Genomic DNA, 20918 nt, shown 5'->3' on the forward strand with positions numbered 1-20918 from the left:
GTGAAAGAGTATAAACTTCTAAAGTCGTCTTATAGTAAAAACTGGCTTGTCAAATTTGGGTTAGTCTCGGTAAGTTTATTTTATTTTATTTTATTTTTTATTTTCATGTTCGAAAAAAATGACATCCCCAATAGAATTTGATGGAATCATTGAGATTTATGAATTTTGAAAAATGACATCCCCCAACAGAAAATGACAGAATCATAGAGATCCATTGAATTTTCAAGCTTGAAATTCACTTGAGCACAACCTTCTAAGGTTATATCGCAGAAAGCAATTTATTGCAAATTCCCATCTCAAGATGCGGGTATAGATGCTATGACGTGAAATCCAAGAGAGTCTATGTATCCTTGAATGTTCTCTTTAATGGCAATAAATGACCCCCGTGGTAGTACATTCTGGCATGATAGGAAGGACAGACTGACCTTCACGAATGGCAGATGATACGCAAAACCTATCTTAGTTATGCTATACCTAACGCTCGACCAGCAAAATATAATTCAATAGCCCTAGTTAATGTCGACGGTGGGAACCAAGTGTCGAGGCAACTTGATAATGTAAAGCGCTTGTGATTGGATGGGCAATTTGGGAGCATGTAGGCATGATAAACGAAGAGCCCATAACAATGAGGAAAGACCCATTCTCTGGGAGAACACCTCAACCCAAGCAAACGAAAACAAAGACTCTTGTAACGTTAAACTGCACGCTCACAGAGAATTCCAACTTAATACCCTTTGGAAATATACTATCTTTCAAGATACAAACACCGATCGATTTGCGTAGCCCAACAGTGCAGAAAAAAACTGTAGCATAGATTTGTAGTCTTTGAAAAGAATGTAAACGGGAATCGTACATGCACCCAGCTTGTGGATTACACACTTTATTGGCTATTCCCCGCGGAATACGTACAATTAAAGCATCCTCAAAACAATGGCAAGCACGCTGGGAATCGTACATGCATCCATTCTCTCTCATACTTTAGCAGGTGACTCCATCCAATCTCCTCGAGCAAAGTGAGCTTTAGTTCAAACAGCTTCTTCTTCGGAGGGTCACCATCTTCTTGAATCATATCATTCAGTACCTAAACCAAAGTTCATTTAGAGCATGTAAAAATGCGCACACATAGCTTAAAATATGTTCCTCACGTTGAGATCTCACAAGGCAATATTTCAATCACAGATTAACTCCCCAAGAAGAGGTCGCAAACTGGAAATAACAAATATTTTAAGTCAGCCGAAATGCCATTTTCAATGAAAGGTAGGTAGAGAAGACAGAAAAACAAGCTTGTTAGCAGCTCTGTGGTCAAAAAGAAAGGAAGGAAAAAGTAAACTTGTCAGAGTTCCTTTCCATAAAACTAAAATCAAAACACGTATATACAAGAAAGTTGATATCGAAACATCCAAGACATGAGAATATTAAAGCGAACTCTTTCATAACTACATTGTACGGGTGCACAAGTACACTTGTATGCATACATGAGAACATAACTTGAGGTTAGTCAAATAGACAGCATGACCTTGTTAGCGAGAGTGAGAATTGAAAGAAGGTTTGAAGAAAAAATTGTTTGAAGAACACAGTACGAGGACTAGTGCTACTATTGCAGGGGATACCATTTTCAATGCCCGCATTTTCTACATGCTAAAGAAGAAATTATAACAAAATAAGAAGCAGCTCAACTGGGAAAAAACTACAAATCAAACTTCTATCATTCGTTGTTAGTGCCACTAAACAAAGTACCTTCAGCGCTGTTCCCAGCCTTCCACAACGTTTCTCCCGAATGACCAAGAGAGTAGCGTATTTTGAGGACTTCACATCAACCCATTTCTTCAATTCCCCAAAAACCTCTTCAAAGAGATTGGGTGGGACACCAGGCCTTTGAACAGGTTCATCACCACTTGCAGCCACATCTGGTGAGCCTTCAATTGTAGCTTTCGCTGAAGCCTTCTCTTCCTGAAAATTAAGCGGAGAGAGAGCAAGTGATATGTAATTTTGAATTGCACAAAGCTATGTAATTGGTTTATCACCATGATGCATTCAACAGATTCTGAAGATTAATAATTTCACGTTGGAGGAAAGGTGACACCTTTGACAGCATGCCGGCATTGGGAACCCTAGTGCTTAACCGTGCACAGATAGTGTCAGTCAGAAACATTTTGACTGGGAAGGACACTTCGTGTAAAACAAGTAATGCAGCACACATTTGCAGTGCCATCTCAATTCACATACTTCATGATTACCAAAGAATCTAGCCTAGCTATTGATATGTCATAGGGAGATGGATATCGAAGAGATTGTTGATATAACCAGAATTTGATATTAGGACTGCACATAAATAATATGGAGGACAGCATTAGCGCGTAAAGCTTAAAGACATATATGTATGTCATGCCACTGATGTTATTCACAGGAACAGTTTCAGTCATCCTTACACTGATAAACTCAATTTCTGCTACTGCTAACCCCTTCTGGTAAAGAGCTTCGGCAAATTGATCGCGTGTAGTCTCCATCTTCTTCTTTATATTCTATGCAGAAAGAAACAAGTTAACAAAAATATCTCATCCTTCGGAATCAGAAATCCATGAGCTATAGAGAATGAGAAGATGGGGCATCATAATTTGTTAGTGTAACAATAAAGGGTTCAAAACCCATCGAGAGCTTATAAGGGTGGGCTTGATGCTTCTTCCAAGCAGTTACATTGAATTTTTTCTAGATAAGTTGAAGTGGCTTCATGGTACGATAGATACAAACCTCTGCATCCTCATCATCTGGATCACTTTTGAACGCAAAATATTTTGCTAACTCTTCTCTGTCAATGCTATTAATAACTTCATCGGCTGCATCAATGATCTGCAAAGCGCCATAAACGCATGTACGGTAAGTAAACTCATTCCTCTCTTCGTATTCTTCTAAGAACAAAAATATAGTTTACAGCATGATCAGTGAAGGAAAATAGAACATAAAGCACAAAATGGTGCTCAAGGAAATCCTACTGATTGGACTTCCAGATTTACCCAGCTTACATGCAGATACCCCCCATCAGAGTTCAATGTGCAGAAATGAGGCACCAATTAGTGTTCGGAAAATAAACCTTTGCCTCAGCATGGAGGTGTTGGCCCCTTGGTTAGAAAGTCTTGAATAAGCCCTTCAGTTTCCAGTCTGCCTGTCTGAAACTGGCTTAATTTTTTTGACAAGTAGACACTGGCTTTATATTGTCCACGAATGTATTGATCATTCGTTGCTCCTCTATGGCCCTCTTGATCTTCACTTTTCAATGAGAATTTGGCAAGCTTATGCATAAATTAGCGAGATCATCACCAGTTATCAATTAGCCTTTTTTAAGGAATTTTGACAGACAATATCAAAACTCTTGGAGATAGGCTTTGGAAGGATGCATATTAAGGGGTGGCCCAATCCTTTTGAGACAAAGAATCCACAGTCCAAAGTCCTCAATTCTTCTAATAAGTCAAATAGAAAGGAAAGTGAATGGAAAGCCCACTCGCCTACCCTAATCCCACGAGATGGTAAGATTCCCAACAGGACTGAAGTGACCAAAAGAGAATTAAAAGCACTCCCCGGCCGAAAAAAATGAGAAAACGACTAAAAAGCCACACCTAGCATCTCTCCCATTCTATGTTCTGCAGACTCAGTCAGAATAACATAAAGCGACAAAATAATTGTTAAATTCAAAGACAATAATTATGTGGATGTCTACTTCTGTGTTCGAGTAGAAAACGAGCCATTTATGATAGGTCAAGGGCTTCAAATCCCTAAATGGACGATAAAGATATTGAGTCCTTATTTCCCATGGGCTTGCATAAGTTCGCAAACATTGAAGTAAAATACTTTTCCAGACAAGAATAATTGGAAAAGTACAAGAGTAATTCTTGTGGCTAGGGAATCTTCAAGCTCAAGTATCATCACACTGTTCCCTTGGAGTTGCAGGAGGTCGAATCCTCTAACTGAGAAAACTCATTATTGGTAACTAATATCCTATTATGTTTTCAAGTGACAGCAGCATATGGATACAACAGTGCTTCTGTATCATATAACACCGACCCGAATATTTCCCCCTTCAATTTGTTTATAAAGACTTAGAATGCTAATTACCTTCTTGTAGTGGAGGATTTTGTCCTTGACATCACTCTGAGCCAGCAGATATTCCAAGATCTTGGCAAGAAGTGGTGTGTGTTTTGGGTACTCCAACTGCCAAAATACAGGCCACGAGAAATTAATGTCAAGAACCATACATGATGTATGTAAAGATTCGACCGAAAACAGTGTACTTCAGAGTGCTTTTTGATCCAGTTATTACGTCACATTACCACTAAACATGCCCTCCTGTTTGTTTATGTTAAATTAGTGTACCTTTTTCTATCCGATGTGATAGCATTTCTTAATTTAGATTTTTGCAAAATACTTCTCCACGTCATTGCATATATGAGGAGAAATCAATGCCATCATAAACATCCTGCAGCATGTAGTAAGAGAGCCATCTCGGATGCAATTATGTAACAACAGCAAAAGATGTACTTCCCCTCCAACTACACATAAGGAACATCACCTTTAATTGAGTAACTAATTCCTTCCACTCCAACTTCTCTTCATCATTCCCTTGTTTCAGAGTTCCCAGAAACTTTATCTTTGCATCTCGAACCTGATTGATAACAAAACACGTTGTAAACAGCCACCCAATAGACTATAACAAACAGGTAACTCTAAATGAAGTCTGCGTCCTAGATCTGAACAACAAACTAAAGAATATCTGAGCAGCGAATGTATTTTGGTTCTGGTTATTCTTGACCAATATGACCATCATTAATCAAGTTATTTTACTATTAAAAGATTCTTCGTGTAAAGCAATTTCATTTTAGATAAGAACATTATTCTCAATGTCAAAAGCCACGTGCCCATTTAGACATCATAAGGAGAAATTTTCTCGAAAGAACATTTTATTATTTGTCTACATTCCATTATCGGATATATGATTAGAAAACTAAAGAGTTGAACGTGTCCACTTAATCGGTGGCTTCCAATTTCACCATATAAGACTCCCAAAAAAAATTGCACAATAAATAAGCAAACCAATGAGTTCATTCTAGTACCTGGGTACCACGATAAATAAGGTTAAAGTCCCAATACTTTCAAAGCAGAAGTTTTTACCCAAAAAAAGGTTGCCGGGTCTCTTAATAGTTAAAACAAAAAAGCCCGGAATTTCAAATAGAAACTGTGCAAAATGACACCAGCATGTTACATTTATGTGACTCTATGACATTAGTGAATTCCATTGGAAATTATTTAAATTGGTGCAAGCATGACTTTGAACTTTGCAAGAGATTATAAGAGCTCTTTTGCTTTTCAACTGGGGCCCATAACATTATACGCTAAGAATAGGCTCTTTCCTGTGAAAAAGCACATCAAACTATCCTTCTCTCAAAAATGCCAGTTGTAGCAGGCATGTTCCACTTAACGAACGATTCTAGTCAAGCAGTTATATTTGGCAACAGCAAAAAAAGCCTTATTGCCCCTCATATTTTTTCACATTCCCTTCATTGCTTGTCAAATGAGTGGCATCTGCCGCAGGAAATCCTGGATATTTCTAGCATGATGTAAAGAAAGGTACTGACCCATAAGAAAGTCAATTACATGAATCAAATACAGAACATAGTAAGGCTAGATCATTTTCCGTATATTTTTTGTCGTCATCTGATAGAAAAAGATGCCAGCATCAATTTTTCCTCAGAACCCCAGCGTATGTGGATATAAGTCCATAAAAATCAGAAGTCGGCTCTAAAATATGGGCACAGATATAAAATTATACCAGATAGATGCCTCTGTATATGTAACAATTTAGATTATTAGCGTGTATGTAACACAGATCTGTCGTTTTGCAAACACAAGCATTTACCCACGTATGACACTGCAAGTGCTTCCTAGAGGCATGTATGGAAAATATACATAAGCGAAAGTTGCTCCCCCCAAAAAATAACCACAATAGCACAATCGCCGAGTACCTCTTCCTGTAGACGTTCAGAGACAGATTTAGTGCACCTTGATGAAGAAACTTTCCCCTTCTCTTCTTCAACCTTCCAAACGTGGAGACAATTAAAGGTTAAACTTCAGTAAAAGCATCAAAAAAGAAGCAAAAGTTGGGATGGTCGTGAGCAACCTTATTGGGTGGCACAATGTAAGAGATTTCGTAGGATGCAGGGTTCATTGTGGGACTCTTTCCAATATCTTGACCACCATTTGATACCTTTCCATAAGATATTGCTCCGACCAATACAGACCCAGGTTGAGAGTACTGCAATAATTCCATGACCAGTATTAAGAAACATTAATTGAAGAAGCACCAGAATGCTGGTCCAAACATTAATACCTTTGGGAGCTTGTCCTTGGTCGGTGGGCCCAAATAGATGGCTTCCTTCTTCCTACATAATGATATACATATCAAAGGCTGTAGTAGGAGGAGAGGGAACGGTGATATAAATTAACCATGACAGAGTAAAACCTACCCAGGAATTAAATCTGAAGAGTTAAAAGAACCATTTCCCATTACAGGACCATCTGGTTGAGAGAAAAAGCTCAATCGCATGATATCCTGGACTCAAGGAAATCGGAAACACAAATAATGAGGTTAAAAACCATTGAGCTTCTTCAACAACTATGGATCACTAGATTGCTTATTACTTGAAAAAGAGAACACCTAAAGAGGATGGCAGCAATGGTGCCAAACAAACAACTGGCATGTACCATGGCAAATAATAATTGGCAGTGAATTACTGGCAATCATTTGAGTTCATACTAATCATTTCGACATAAAAAGAGGAACATCAATATTTATGCACCTACCTTTAACTTTTATATGGTGCTAGGGGTAGTAATTTCCGACATGTCATGACACAGAATCACGACCTGATCTGAAATATAATCTTGCTCATAAATGATAAAAGTATGAGTTCAGCCTATGTAACCCGAAAATCACTGATGCAACAGGCTTTACGAAAAACACTAAAGGATTTCAAGCCATCTAAAACATGTGATTCTTAATCATATTCGCATGACATCTGTGTCACAGTCGTATATCCTTATTTTATTTCGATAAAGATCTTTTCCACGCAAAACGCAGGTCTAATTCACTAGTTGGACAGAAAGATACCTTTTCCTCTAGATTTCTCTCAATGAACAGCACCAAGTGCTTCATTTTTTCCAAATATTGCACATTGTCATGCCTGAAAGCCAAAAAATGTTATGAGAATATAGCTATTTTATCTAATCACTTTTTCTATAGCATGGATCTATATGATTTTTATCAAGGCAAAACTTTTCTTGTCACAACAATCTATATTTCCCATAAAGTAGATGATGGGTCATAACTTTCCACGATCTTTGCAACATGTTTTCCTTTCAAGGATGCTTCATTTCACGCAATACAAAAGATTTTAAATGAACCTAAAATTGATAGCAAAATAGTGTCTTCTATTCAACATAACATGTGACCATGTTAATCTAAAGCATGCATACGTGGGAGAGAGAGAGAGAGAGAGAGGGTGGGGGGTAGATGCATGCCACAGTTACAACCCAAGAAATGAACTGCACCTTAGATACAACTGTAAAGTGTATTCACCCTTCGGCAGCTTTGAAGATTTTGGGTATACATCACCCATGGCATGTACACGCTACATAGGAAACAAAAAAAGATGTTGAAAGCAGAGCATGTCATGATACAAACTGGAAGCATAATTTTTTACCCAACCAAAATGATGCAACCCAAAATGTGAAACCGAACCTAAAGGTTAGTAAAGTTGTGATGTCATACTAAAACGAATAAAATGCTCGCTTCGGCATTGCAAAGAACGGATTTTGTCTTGGTTATGAGATATAGTATCTCTTTACCCCTTTTTTTTTTGGTGGTTCATAAATGGTTAAGTGCGGTCAATATCTTTCAATTGAAAGGATTCCGCACCATCATACAAAGGAAAAATCAAGTGATATAGTACCTTGTTCACATCCCATATCATATAGAACTGTGACTCGAACTTGGTGTCATATATTCGATTGTTGAGTAAAGGAATATAAGGTTTTAGTTCTGCTCCGTCTTCCAATTTGAATTTGTAACTGCACAAGAAACTTCAGATGATCAACTCAAAAGAACAGCTCAGCAAGTTAAGCTTGACAACAAATTGTGAAGCTCCACTAACGTCAATGTCATAGCCAATATCTGTTTCCCTGAGGGTAGTTTGTCTCGAGCTGATGGGAGAGCACAAAGTTTTGCCTCAACAGGTCGATATGGAACCCTCATCTGCAAAGACAGAAGATCAAGAAAACTGATTTCAGAAACACTTGCTTATGATTTCTGGAATAAGCATAATGTGCTTTACCTTATTGAGGGTGGCAACAGGAGCAAGTTTCTCTGATGCAAGCAGAGCCTCAGCATCTATTCGAACTGGTGCCTCACTACCATCGAGTATCACTTCCTCTTTGTTGATGTCAATCCCATGGAACACCATCTTGGAATAAGCATGGTCCACGTTAGAATCTCCAAAAGGTGCCTTTTCTTATGCAAAAGTTCATAACATAGTTCTACAGAAATTTTTATCCTTCACATTGATCACACATCTTTAGTAGCACCAATTTGCGACAGCAAACTGTTTGTTCACAAGCATGCTCATCAGGGGCCATCCATCAAGTGGAGTTGCCCCAATCACCATCCCTATTCCAAACCCCAAAAAGGAAGAAAACAAAGAAGGAAAAGAAGGAATAATCACAAGATCGGTGCTACCTTTAAAGTGTGAGCTCCTGCTGGTATTAAGAGGGCAATCACACTACAAACGCTAATTTCGGAAACAGACCGAATTGGCCATGTCCTCAAAAACATAAGGCAGAAAAATATAACAATAAGTGATAATAGCCTATACAAATGGAACTCTCCAGTCTTGACAAACCAAAGGAACGAGACAAAGGAAAAGGTTATAACTGGATTATAAAAGTCAATTACAGACTAGAACATAGAATGTTTGATGTGTGAGACTTTATGGGATCACTACCAACCATTGTAAAAGCTTAAGCCATCGGATGAAGTTGTCGTTTAATATTTATTTACTTTAACACTCCCCCTCACGCTTAGTCTGGTCTTTTTGCCAAGTACTAAGCGTCAAATAATTTAACCGGGGAGGCAAATGGGGTTTAGAAAAATTTGAACTCGGGACCTTCTGCTCTGATACCAAGTGAGATTTTATGAAACCACTACCAACTGTTCTAAAAGCTTAAACTATTATATGAAGGCGTGGTTTGATATTTAATTACTCTTAACATTATGCATCAGAGTAATGCCACCCAGAAATTGACAGAAAATAAGACTCTGTATACCTCCTTGTATGACACTGACAATAGCTCGCATATGAATGTTTATCAATGCATAGAAAGCAACACAAGCAGATGAAGCATGACAATGTTACATTTAAACAAATATATTACCTCCAAATCCATAAAAGTAGCTTCATAGCTCCTTTATCGATTCATTAAAAGCAACACAAGTAGATGAAGCATGACAATGTTACATCGAAATACATATGCTACCTCAAAATCCACTAAAGTAGCTTCATTGCTCCCAATTCCACTAGACCAAAACTGAGCTACTGCTAATTCCATAGTGTGACCACCAACCACAGGGAAGGAAAAGCTTTTGGCAGCTGGTGAAGAAAACGTTACCACGCTCTCCCATTTGATGGGCCTTTGCAAGGGGCAAAGCTGCATATAGAAAAAGAGTCAAAGCAGTTCTTCATAACTGATTATTAAAGTACTCGGCGAATGTTGTACCTGAACCGTGTCAACAAAAAATCTCCGGGTTGTGTCAAACTCAGATGTTCGCATAGTAGCCTCAACCCAAGTAGCACCAAATGGCACCTCGATGTATCTCCGTTCAATGTGACCTGTTAAAGCATAAAGCATAAAACAAAAACAAAAAAAAGGAATTCACAATCAAACATCCTATTAAGTTGCATTGAAGACCGAGAAAGATTGGAAAAGCATTCTATCATGACCTAGATTTGTTTCGAAAGTCTTTTTCCTTCTTTGTAGTATATGACTCTGCTTTCCCATTTCAGTGGGCCACTCATGTCAGACTACAGCATCTTGAATGCTCAAGCAATCTAATGGTGTTATGTACAAAAATAACAAATGAAAGTTAACTAGATCTTTCAGGTAAAAGAAGAGAGTGATGAAAACTCTAGATTACGCTATTGCTTCATCTGACACAGTTTATCATGATCAAGTGGCTATGCACAGTTTCAGAAGACGTGACCAAGTTTCTCAAATATACACTTAACTTTTCGCAATTTAAAGTGGAAAAGAAAATCCTAGCCCTCATTTTATACTAATCATGTAAGTCAGTACTGCTGTATATGAAGACAGATTGATGTTTGAATGAAGACTATGTATAACCTGGCTGAAATGACATCTTTGAATACGTGACAACAGGAGGCCGGCTCACTACGACTGCAGGCTTTGTTATAGTAACTGGTATTCTGAAAAGAGGACCGCGCCATGGCGATTTGCAATCAACTCCATAAACTTCATAATAATGAAGTCCACTAGAAAGATTGCATGGATCCACAACAATGCTGAAAAAGGAAGAGCAGCTCTACATTATAGTAACTTCCGCTAAGATACAAAATTAGCAAGTAATATTTTCCCCAAGTGTGTAGTAACCTGCTTGGAGAGTTACAGCGCAGATGATTGGATAGCATTAAACTTACCTCCTACACAAGCTTGAGTAAACTGTAATATCTACTCAGCTTCGAGCTAGCTTTCCTTGACTCAAAGGAAATGGAAATATAATCAACACCATTTTCTCTCCACTCGCCACCCAAAAAAAAAAAACCCGTGGATTTAGAGAGGACTTTATCGAGGCTGAAGACAAAAAAATTTCCTTTCTTTCACAAACAGGAAAAGTAACATCTTCCCAATATGTTTTTCTTCGCCATATTATTCTGTTCCTCTTTTCCTCTCTCCCAAACAAAGCATTAAAGATAGACCAAGGCTAGTTTCATGATCTGCTTAAAGGTCAGTTAAACTTGGAGAGCACAACCAGTTAACTCAATCTAGACATGAACATATCTACAAAAGAATAAGGAAGAGGAAAAAGGAGGCAATTCCTTGAAGAAAAACCCAAGTCTACTATTCACTAATAATAGTTGCCATGACAACTTTTACTTTGGCACATCAGTGTTCTGCATGCATACCACATATAAGTTTATAGTGTTCCTTCTCAATTATTCAAATTGATTGACTGAGTTCTAGTGAAAATATCAGCAATTGCACTGAAAGCATGAATTGAAAAGGCAAAAAAATTGTAATTATTAAACTTCAATGTACTAGAGTGATTTCATCGAGGATACAACAAAGTAATGCTTACTGACTTGAAGCTACGGCCATTGTGAGTAAGCAATAGATACTCCGGAGGCCTTACAACAGCCTTCTCTGTTGAGTGTAACTCAATACACTCCTCAAAGGGGACCAGCTCTTCTAGATTGTTGGCATCTTCATGAAAATTTGGCTCAATTTGCACAGTCCACTGGTAAAAGAAGAAAAAATGACAACTGCAATTAGAGAGCCGCAGTGGAAAAGTACATAAGTGACATGAAGGAACACCAAGTATCACATATCAGTCATCATCTTCAACAAGACATGCTCAGCTTCAGACTTATGCTGAAGACATCAAGAATGTGAAAAAAAATATGAAATAGAAAGTAATTCAACAAATAGACTAGGTTTATGTGAAAATACATAGAAGTAGCTCTTTGAATTATACACAACTATATCTTTAGACGTACTGAACCACCGACATCTTGCACAAAAGCTACAGAAGAGCTTAACTACATACATGAGACAATTATCTTAAGTATTTTCTAGAGCACTGTTACCATCCTCCAGGAAAACATTCAGAAACTTTTTCTTCTAAAAGCATTCCTGGAAGCTACACAACATCGTTCCACTTTTCCATACAGAAAATATAACTCTTAATCGGACTTAAATTAGAACTAGTATTTGAGGGGAAGGAGAGACTGTTCTAGAAGAAATCTAACTTGTTTTGAAGAAATTAAAAAAATGGATACAATGACAGTGAGAGGAAAATTACTCTCCCCCAAGTGGGGAGAGCGTGGAGAGGAAATCCAAAACATTGTTAAATGTGCAACATTTTTGTCAAATTTTTCGAAGGGAAATCTTGTCATCTTCACATGCATAATTTGAACTTCACATCCGCTCTCTCAACCTACATTTTTCTTCTATCCAAGCATTTTAAAAAAAAAAAGTCAACATTTCCCCCTTTGCAATTGCCACCGGTTTCCTCCCATTCATTTTGTTTTCTCATCAGTTTCCAGAAAGCTTAAAGCATGAAATTACGAATTAAATCACATGCATAATTGAGCAACGCTCAAACGTATGACAAACAGCATTACGGCCAATAAAAATCTTTGTGGCTAAAGCAAAAGAATTAAATGTTCAGGACAAAGAAAAACGAAGGTATTTTACACTTAAGCATCCACTATGGATTAACTAAAGTATTCACTCCGCCGAACTAAAGTATGTAAGATTCAAAAAGCTACCTATAAGGACAATATGAAATGCAAGGATAAAAAAATATAATTCACTCTATGACTTTCATAAGCAACTTGAAGAATCCATGACAAGGGGATGTGCTTAGCTTATCCATAACCTCACCTCAGTAGATCGTGCGCAAGAGCTAGCCTCTCTAAGATAAATGCCTCGTGAAGTAGGAGCTACAAACAAAAAAAGCATCATACTGGCAACCTGATCAATTATATATAAAGCAAGTATAATCCACAAAACCACCAGCTACAGAAAAAGTAGCAACAAAACTAAACCTCATCCAAGTAGGGAGCAAAGGAGCACAAATTGCTTATATAACTTACAGGAATGGATGGTGGAAAAGAGTAATAAATAGAAAAGGAAGATGCAATAAGGTGGCGAATCTGGTGTCCTTAATTCTGACCAGGTATCTGACTAATAGAGTCTCAAAATCTACAACAATATACCATCTTTAGACTCGCAAACAAAATACCACAGGAATTAAAATCTACTTCCACAATCATATTAATAGGCAGCCAGAACTTCATTTTCTCCAAAAGACCCATTAAGCAGAAGTGTTAGTTCATTATCCTCATCAACTTAGAGGAACAAATGATAAACAATGCATGACCAGTGTCTAACAAACAAAGAAGGGACTTGGTCAAAGCTTTCAATGGTCATACGGAGACATGATCATTTAATTGGAGAGATCTAATACATGTCAACATTGTTCACGAACAGTTAACAGAACATCTGGCTTTCATCTTGATAATTCCCTCAACTGTCAGCTGTAACACGTAGAACCCTTAAACTTTATGTAACAGAAAGTCACTATCTATGGTGAACCTTGTAACCTCAAGCATTGGGAACAGAATTTCAAAGAGTTGGATTCTCTGTAACTGAGAGGCATTAGTCACTTGTTGCACAATTTCACTCAACCACAAGAGGTATGCCATCCGAGCAAGTCATGACAATGATGCCACAGCGCTTTTCTAGGAGTAGCAATGGAAAACCTAGTGCTGATTTCCACTTGAGCGTCATAATTTACTGGATAATGGTACCAGTTATGCAAAATATCTGGATTCTCATCAACCACTAATGGCAAGCTAGCCTAAATAAGGCCCATCGGAAACACATTCAGAACTCTTACTGTGCCATACTGATAGTGCACATGCCACAACAATATGGGAACCACTTGATTTTATATTGCCAAAATGAAATGAGAAAGGCCTGTAATTAAAACTTACTTGATTTTCCAGATTGACTGATTTTCACTTGATACCAAACACGCGGAATGTTCTGAGACAGCTTTATGTACTCATAAGCCCTGAAACCCATCAATTGAGAGCAATGCTTAAAACTCTGAACTATCATCGTAAGTAAAATCAAGAGCCTCAAGCCAGAAAAAACCTAACTTGTCTACTTGCATGAGCCCCTGTCCAGATGTTAATTTGTCTTCAGGAAGACTACCGACAGGAAGGCATGTATTCTCAAGGGCCTTCCGCACAGTATATGGACTCACAGGAATGCCTTCAGACTGAAAAACATAAGAGAACATTTTATTCAGTCTGACACTGAAAAGAGGTTAAGAAGTCAAAAATGGATAAGAACTGCTCTTTTCTTCAAAGTCACAAGCATTTCTAGCGGAACTACCTTCATAGCGCTGATGAGTAATGCAACCCCCCCACAAGCCGATGGAGATGCCATTGATGTTCCATTCATCAGCATACGACGTTGAAGAGTCCAAGTAGGTACTGGTGCAACAGCCCCACCAGGGGCACTTATACACACACCAAGATCACCATCAGCTGTTGGTCCTCTGCTAGACCTGCATGTGATTGGCAATTATGGGTGTTCCCAATGTCACAACACAGCCCCATCTTGCCCAAGAAGCATCACAGTCTAAGGCCAGAGTAAAGCAGAAGTACCAAGTATACTCGAGTCCTTCGCAGGGAGGTTCAACAACAGCATGTGCGCCAGCAGCCATTGCAGGGGATACATATGCGCCGACTCCAATGATGCTCGAAGTGGTACCTCCAGGTGCTCCCACCGTACTCAATGCTGGCCCACTATTGCCAGCACTACTGACAAATATTAGGCGATGCTTATCTATTACCTATATCCACATGATGATGCATACGAATAAGTGAAAAGGCATATGCATATAAAACTGCAGGATTGGAAAGTCAATGTTCCTCACCATCTCCATAATTACACATCAAAATATGTGCCAAACATAGCTTAAGACAATTTTCTAACTATAAGTAGCCTTGGTCCACCATAAGCCTTATCTTATCTATAACTTTATCAGCAATGCTGAGAAGAATATGTAGCTCTCACAGATTTACTTGTGCATAATGAAGATCCTTCTATGTTATTGAGCATAAAATGTTGGTTGATGTGTCTTCCCTTAACTTATTTATGAATCAGGATTGTTCCAACTGAAGGATTACTCAATCTATTATCTGATTTTTCAAGAGCTCGTAATTCTTGTTGGTAATGTCGATTTTGGAAATATTCATGACTATACAAAATGATACGTGTGGCTCGGCAATACCAAAAGGAAATCAAAAGGGAGTTATGTTCTACTGTTGGCAATGAACAAATAGCACATAATCCTATTTGCTCTATTTGACGAGCATTGCCAATTCCTCTTTCGTAGAAATTATTGTGCATGGGCATTTAATACCTACAAACAAACCTCAATACCCAAAGAAGCCATGAAACACTTAAAAACAGAGTCGGAACATGATAGAAATAGAGCTGGCATTTCAATTACAATCAAAACTAGCCAGGGGGTGGCAGTGTAGCTTTTGTGAATTTTTCTATTTAGCCTTTTATTTTCCAATGAAAGAATGTATACGGAAAAACAGATTTACATATCATCAACCAAATTCAACCAATGTGAGGTGCACTTGCATCCAAGAAACTATTGAGAAAATGATGAATATTAGGACCATACTTCATTCGCAAGGTCAACGAAGCGTCCATAATCAGGCAGCAATGTAGGTTCTCCAAAACTCATGTTGATCAGATCACATTTATGCTGCAGAAAGAGTTGGTGAACATCATTAAGATCCTCTAAAAATTATGATAAGCATGTCAACATGCCAAAACATTAATTCCTACCAAGAGAGTGCATAGTCCAAGTTCTTTTTGTATGAGAAAACGCACATTAATCCTTACTCACCTCGACAGCAGCTATTAATGCCCGAATTAGACCAGTTCCAGTTTCCATTGAACCTAATCGTGAGTCCCCAATTTTACAAGAGATCAACTGAGCTCCAGGTGCAACCCCATTCAACATGGGCTCCTGCCAACAAGTATCCAATTAAACAGACAAATAGTTTGCAGCAATTGCAATTTACTGAAGTTCAAATTTCACCCCAAAGACAGTACCTCTGGATGGAAAGCAGTAGCTATACCAGCAACATGAGTACCGTGAGGGGAGCTGTCGGTTACGATGCTTAATATGTTCCCATCATCGTACACATTGACGACAAATGTACAGGCATCTAGCTTGCTAAACATCCCAAACTTGCGCTCTATCCTGTAAGTCCCAAGAAGAAAGTTGGAGAAATCATCTTAATTGTCTCTTTGTCCGTATGAAATTCAGCAGAAGAGAGGGACAACATACAAGAAAAAGGTTGAGTAAAAATTTCAGCTTCTAGGTACTGCGTTGGTTATTTCTTAAGATCTACTAACAGTGACTCATACTTATCTTGGTATTTCCCATAAGAAAACAGAACTATGTATCAGACCATCATCTGCAACAACAAAATTTTACTCCACCTGGTATACTCCAGATGCCTTCATACCTATAGTTAGTAAGGGGTTCAAACTCAGCAAGTTTCCCGATATTTGGGTCATCTTCAAGACTCTGCGTATCAAGAGCAACCCTCCAAACTTCTCCGTCATGCCATACTACAGCGTCTATAATGGGGCCCCTATCATCATAGCTCTTAAAGCATACATTGGGAGTTGATTAGTCCAACCCACAAAAAGAACAATAGGAGAGGACAAAACATCAATATCGAAACTCACATCAGCTTGTTTTCGTAAAAGATCAACTCTATTTTGTAGGTCTTCTCTTGTCTTCTTCAAATCTGTATCCTCAAACTTGCCATGTTTCTACACAGGAAATGCCATGCCTCATGTAAGACAATGTTTATACAGTCAGAGAAAACCCAACTCATCTTGCTGAAAAAAAAAATTGCCTGCACCTATCAACAACACCAATAACTTCCAAGAGAACGCTAAGAAGCACACCTGTTTTCTTACTATATGAGACAGAACAACCATGTGTATCAAAAGTTGAAACAAAGAGCAGAAATAACATTTTCCATCAAGCATTAGGGAAAAAAAAGAAAAGAAGATGAAACACTCCATCTGCAATCATCCCTTCAAGATCATGCTATTGTGTATCCTAGGGTTATTATAACTTGGAAACACACGCAAACAAGCATTAAATATAGATATACATATAACTTATATAATAACACATACTCCTCAAGCAACATTATAGACAACCTGATCAAATTCATCAACAATCTTTACAGCATTGGCAATCTCTTCCTGGATTCTCTCATCCCACTTCTTTTTCCTTTCTTTCTGCAAAGAGGGAAAATTCATCTAAGATGTCAACAGATAGATGAATGTTACAAAAGTTAGAAACACAGTTACCTTCAAACGAGATGTCAAAGTGTCCGTAAATAGCTCATAGACTAACTTACAACCCACATGCCAATCACCAGAAGGGTTTTTCCAGGATGTATTTATGGTGAGAGAGGCCCCTAAAAAGATACGAAACAGCAATATTGCACGATTTAAGGTCTGTGGTAAATTCATCTAAATGCAGAAAAACCAGATGAAAAACCAAAACAAACTCTAGAATAAGAACAAAGAATCATACCGAATGTGAACCTCACCAGACTCTTTGATCCAAAATTTTTATTGAATGCCACATATCACAAGAATTGACAATGTCAACTGTGACAACCGGCATCCAAGAATTTAATGAAACAAGGACACTCGATTCTACAGACCTAGTCCACCCAAGGAAGTGCTTTACAAGGAAAAGAATCATACTTTCCGCAAATCTGAAAATTTTTTGCAGATATCGCATTGCAAGCAAGCTACGTCCAGCTCTAACCCACCCCCAAACCACAAAAAGAAAGGTAAGTCCAGTTTTCAGAAGGCCCACAAGTAACACGGGTAACTCCCTGACATAAGAAAAGCCTAAAATCATTGAACATACTGCATTTCTCCCAACAGAATTTATTAATTTTTAGATCAGAACACCAACTTTCAAGAAACGAAAGGAAGTATTAACATTTCATAGCTGCATCAAGGAATCACCTGAAGCTCCACATATGGACCCATTTGCATCCGTCTTAACCACATTCGAGGTATCAATATCACCACTCCCGGTGCTGAAGAGAGAAGTGCTCGTGTTCATGCACTTTCTTAATAGGAAGGTCAACGATGAAAATATTAAACATAACACATTCTTAAATACCAATCAAGAACATCTAGGATTTTAGGCTTCCCATCTGAAGTGACTTGCAATCCAGCTGCAGCTGGGTCAACACCAGTATCTGCAAATCCCGCTACCCATTCAGTGAGAGAGTCACATGCAAAAGCATAATATCATACATGCACTTCAGCATTGATATGATCCCAACCAAGATACATTCGAGTTTTCATATTCCTAGTGCAACGTAATAAAAAATAATAGATGGGCTAGAGTGAAGCAAATAAACTGCAACAAGGACATGGGAACCGATTAAAAGTTACATAGATTAAAACTATTTTGTATCACAGTGATGACACGGTAGATGCGTAGAAAGGGAAAGAAGGTCTATCAATCAAACTGAACGATGAAATGCCAATGCATACTCAGCAGTTAAGGAAAAGGAGACCACCACAACGGCCAGCTGAACAGCTTGAGAACATGAGTATGTTGGATACAAGGAATCCATCATGAGTTCCGCCACAGCCACAACAGGTTCACGTGAAAACCACTTCCGAGCTTCCAACGCTATTCACTTAATTGAATAAACAAGCCGCGACGTCAAATCTATTCTCACAGCAAAACGCATTCGCATTCATTCTCGGAGCTTAATTTGCTTATCACTATTACCTCGACTTTATGATAGAAAAACGGAATCGAAATCAGCAGTGACAAGGTCGCTGAGCTTCACTAGCTAAAACCATGTAGCGGCAACACAACCGCGCCAAGCATAACACGATGGTCTCCAGCAACGAATAATTCCTAGTTCCTACTTCATTAGTCGACCCAACCTCCTTCAATCAATCATCCAGAAACGTTAGATTCAAGTACCGAAGATAGCGATGACGACGCCACGGCCGTCGTACTCCGGGTGATCCTCGACGAAGCGATCGGCGCCAATCTCCTTCTTCGGCATGAGGGAAGCCAAAAACGTGGACTCGTTCAGCTTGAAATTGCGGAGCGAACCATTCTCACTGCCACCGCCAGTCGGAGCGTTGATTGAAGAGCAAGGCATGGCCCTGAGTCCTCTGCTCTCGCTGCCGCTGCCAGTATCCCTACGCCACTCTCTCTCCAATCGAGTGCCTTTTCTTTTCCGGTGATGATGGCGGAATCTCCTCAGCACGGAGTGAGCAGAGAGAGTTTGGGGGAGACGCAAGCAACGGGAGTGGGAAGAGAGAGAGATTTTATACGCAGACGATGCGAATGCCGAGCTGTTGGGCATTGTCGAATTGCGAGGGGTGTTTTGGGAAATGCGCGGCGGAGGCAGGTGGCGGAGAGGTTGGGGGCGGCTTCGAGCGACACCGTTGATAGGCTTTTTAATGGTGGGCTTGGTCCGGGTGTGGCTTGGGATTGCGTGGTTGTCAACTTATCGTTTTAGGTGAAAATTGCTCAGTCTGGCCTCGCGAGGCCGGAAATGACGTTTATGCCCTTTCGCTTCTAAATGAGGGGGATGACGTAATTTTGGGGGGTCCGCATGAGACCGGGTGACCCGCCATAAGCCAGTCCCTTCTCTCCGACACGACTATTTGGGGGGACATGTTTTGTCACTAGCGCGATCAGTCGCACGGGCTGGGCGGGGCTTGGACCGCAGCGTTAACAGGTGGTGAGTTTTTACTTGTGTAAATTACAATTACTCCATGTAAAAAAAAGCTCTAGTTATTATCACCGAAAATCCTAAATAATGCCCCATGCGACAACAATATTCTAAATTCTTTGTTAAGCCACTATTTCGCCGAAAAGGGTCATCGAAGAAATATATTTCACTGAAAATGATTCTTCGACTTTTATCAAGAGAGATCGGATTGTGTGGCAATTCCGGACATGAGGTTTAACAGATCACAAAGAACGAATATACATTATCGGAATCTAATCGACGACAAAACACGAAACACTTTACCGGAATTTAATCAACGACAAAGCACAAAACACTTTGCCGGAATTTAATCAACGACAAAGTGAGATGATAGATAGATACGATGCGGGAATTTAACCGGCGATGAAGTATCCGAAACTACGACTAAAGTACGGGAATTGAAAGTTGTGGAAATGTAAAGTTGCGGAAAGGAAATTCATTGATTGAAGAGGATTTTTTTTTTGGTCGAAATTGAAAAGGGATTACAAAGAGCACATTTGAGGTATTTATAAATCTTACAACCGGCGATTACACATAGCGGTTATCAAATTAGAATGAACAAATAACTCCCTTTTGGTGGTTTCCGAAACTTACTGCACGAACGGATAAGATATAACGATCCAACGGTTATCTTCGAATAATTTCCTTTCGGTGGTTATCAGAAGTTATTGTTAGATATTTCAGTAGTTTTGAAATATTCCTTTACAATGGTTTTGATATAATTATAACGGTAATGATCAGACATCATTATTTCCAACGGTTGGTTTTCTAACGGTCCTATAATGGTTTTCTAATTGTCGGATTTCCAACGGACATATAACGGTTTTTCTAACGGCTAGTTTTCTAATCATTTACTAACGGTCTTGTTACGATTTTCTTATCGGCTATTTCCTAACGGCTCTTTCCTAACGGCTCTTTTGTTTTGGATATAAATTCGGAACTCGCAAATAAAAAAACGTGTCTCAAAAAATCACAAGAAAGGATTTTCACTTCTTTAGTTTCTCTTCTTCACTGGGTTATACGCATAAGGTTATTCATGTTCCTTCTAATATTCGGTGCGGAGTATAAAAGAAGGTTTGTTGTATCTTGGGAGGATAGCCGCTAGAAACCTTATGCATCGAGTTTCGTACTTTGAGAGAGGAAATTATCCTTAAAGACAATGCTCACACGCCTCGGACAATTATT

At 38.8% G+C, this 20918-nt stretch overlaps 1 protein-coding gene across 1 annotated transcript; it reads right to left on the reverse strand.

Annotated features, from left to right (window-relative positions):
* Positions 1-626: 626 nt before the first annotated feature.
* On the reverse strand, positions 627-19352 carry LOC115742624 (tripeptidyl-peptidase 2). Its single transcript, XM_030677027.2, has 34 exons — positions 18932-19352; positions 18107-18185; positions 17947-18020; positions 17272-17381; positions 17119-17199; positions 16633-16719; positions 16407-16549; positions 15988-16138; positions 15779-15901; positions 15551-15634; positions 14517-14704; positions 14242-14416; positions 14004-14125; positions 13836-13915; positions 12721-12779; positions 11418-11572; positions 10441-10619; positions 9817-9929; positions 9577-9747; positions 8379-8507; positions 8199-8299; positions 7998-8115; positions 7597-7676; positions 7157-7229; positions 6513-6598; positions 6377-6428; positions 6167-6301; positions 6012-6083; positions 4562-4654; positions 4108-4203; positions 2749-2847; positions 2430-2522; positions 1738-1950; positions 627-1081 (listed from the first exon to the last, which is right to left on the reverse strand). The coding sequence occupies exons 1-34, from the start codon at positions 19320-19322 to the stop codon at positions 923-925; spliced, it is 4164 nt and encodes a 1387-aa protein (XP_030532887.1). The 5' UTR covers positions 19323-19352; the 3' UTR covers positions 627-922.
* Positions 19353-20918: the final 1566 nt, after the last annotated feature.

The sequence above is a fragment of the Rhodamnia argentea genome, chromosome 10 (genome assembly GCF_020921035.1).
Source record: "Rhodamnia argentea isolate NSW1041297 chromosome 10, ASM2092103v1, whole genome shotgun sequence".
In the NCBI taxonomy this organism is placed as follows: Eukaryota; Viridiplantae; Streptophyta; class Magnoliopsida; order Myrtales; family Myrtaceae; genus Rhodamnia; species Rhodamnia argentea.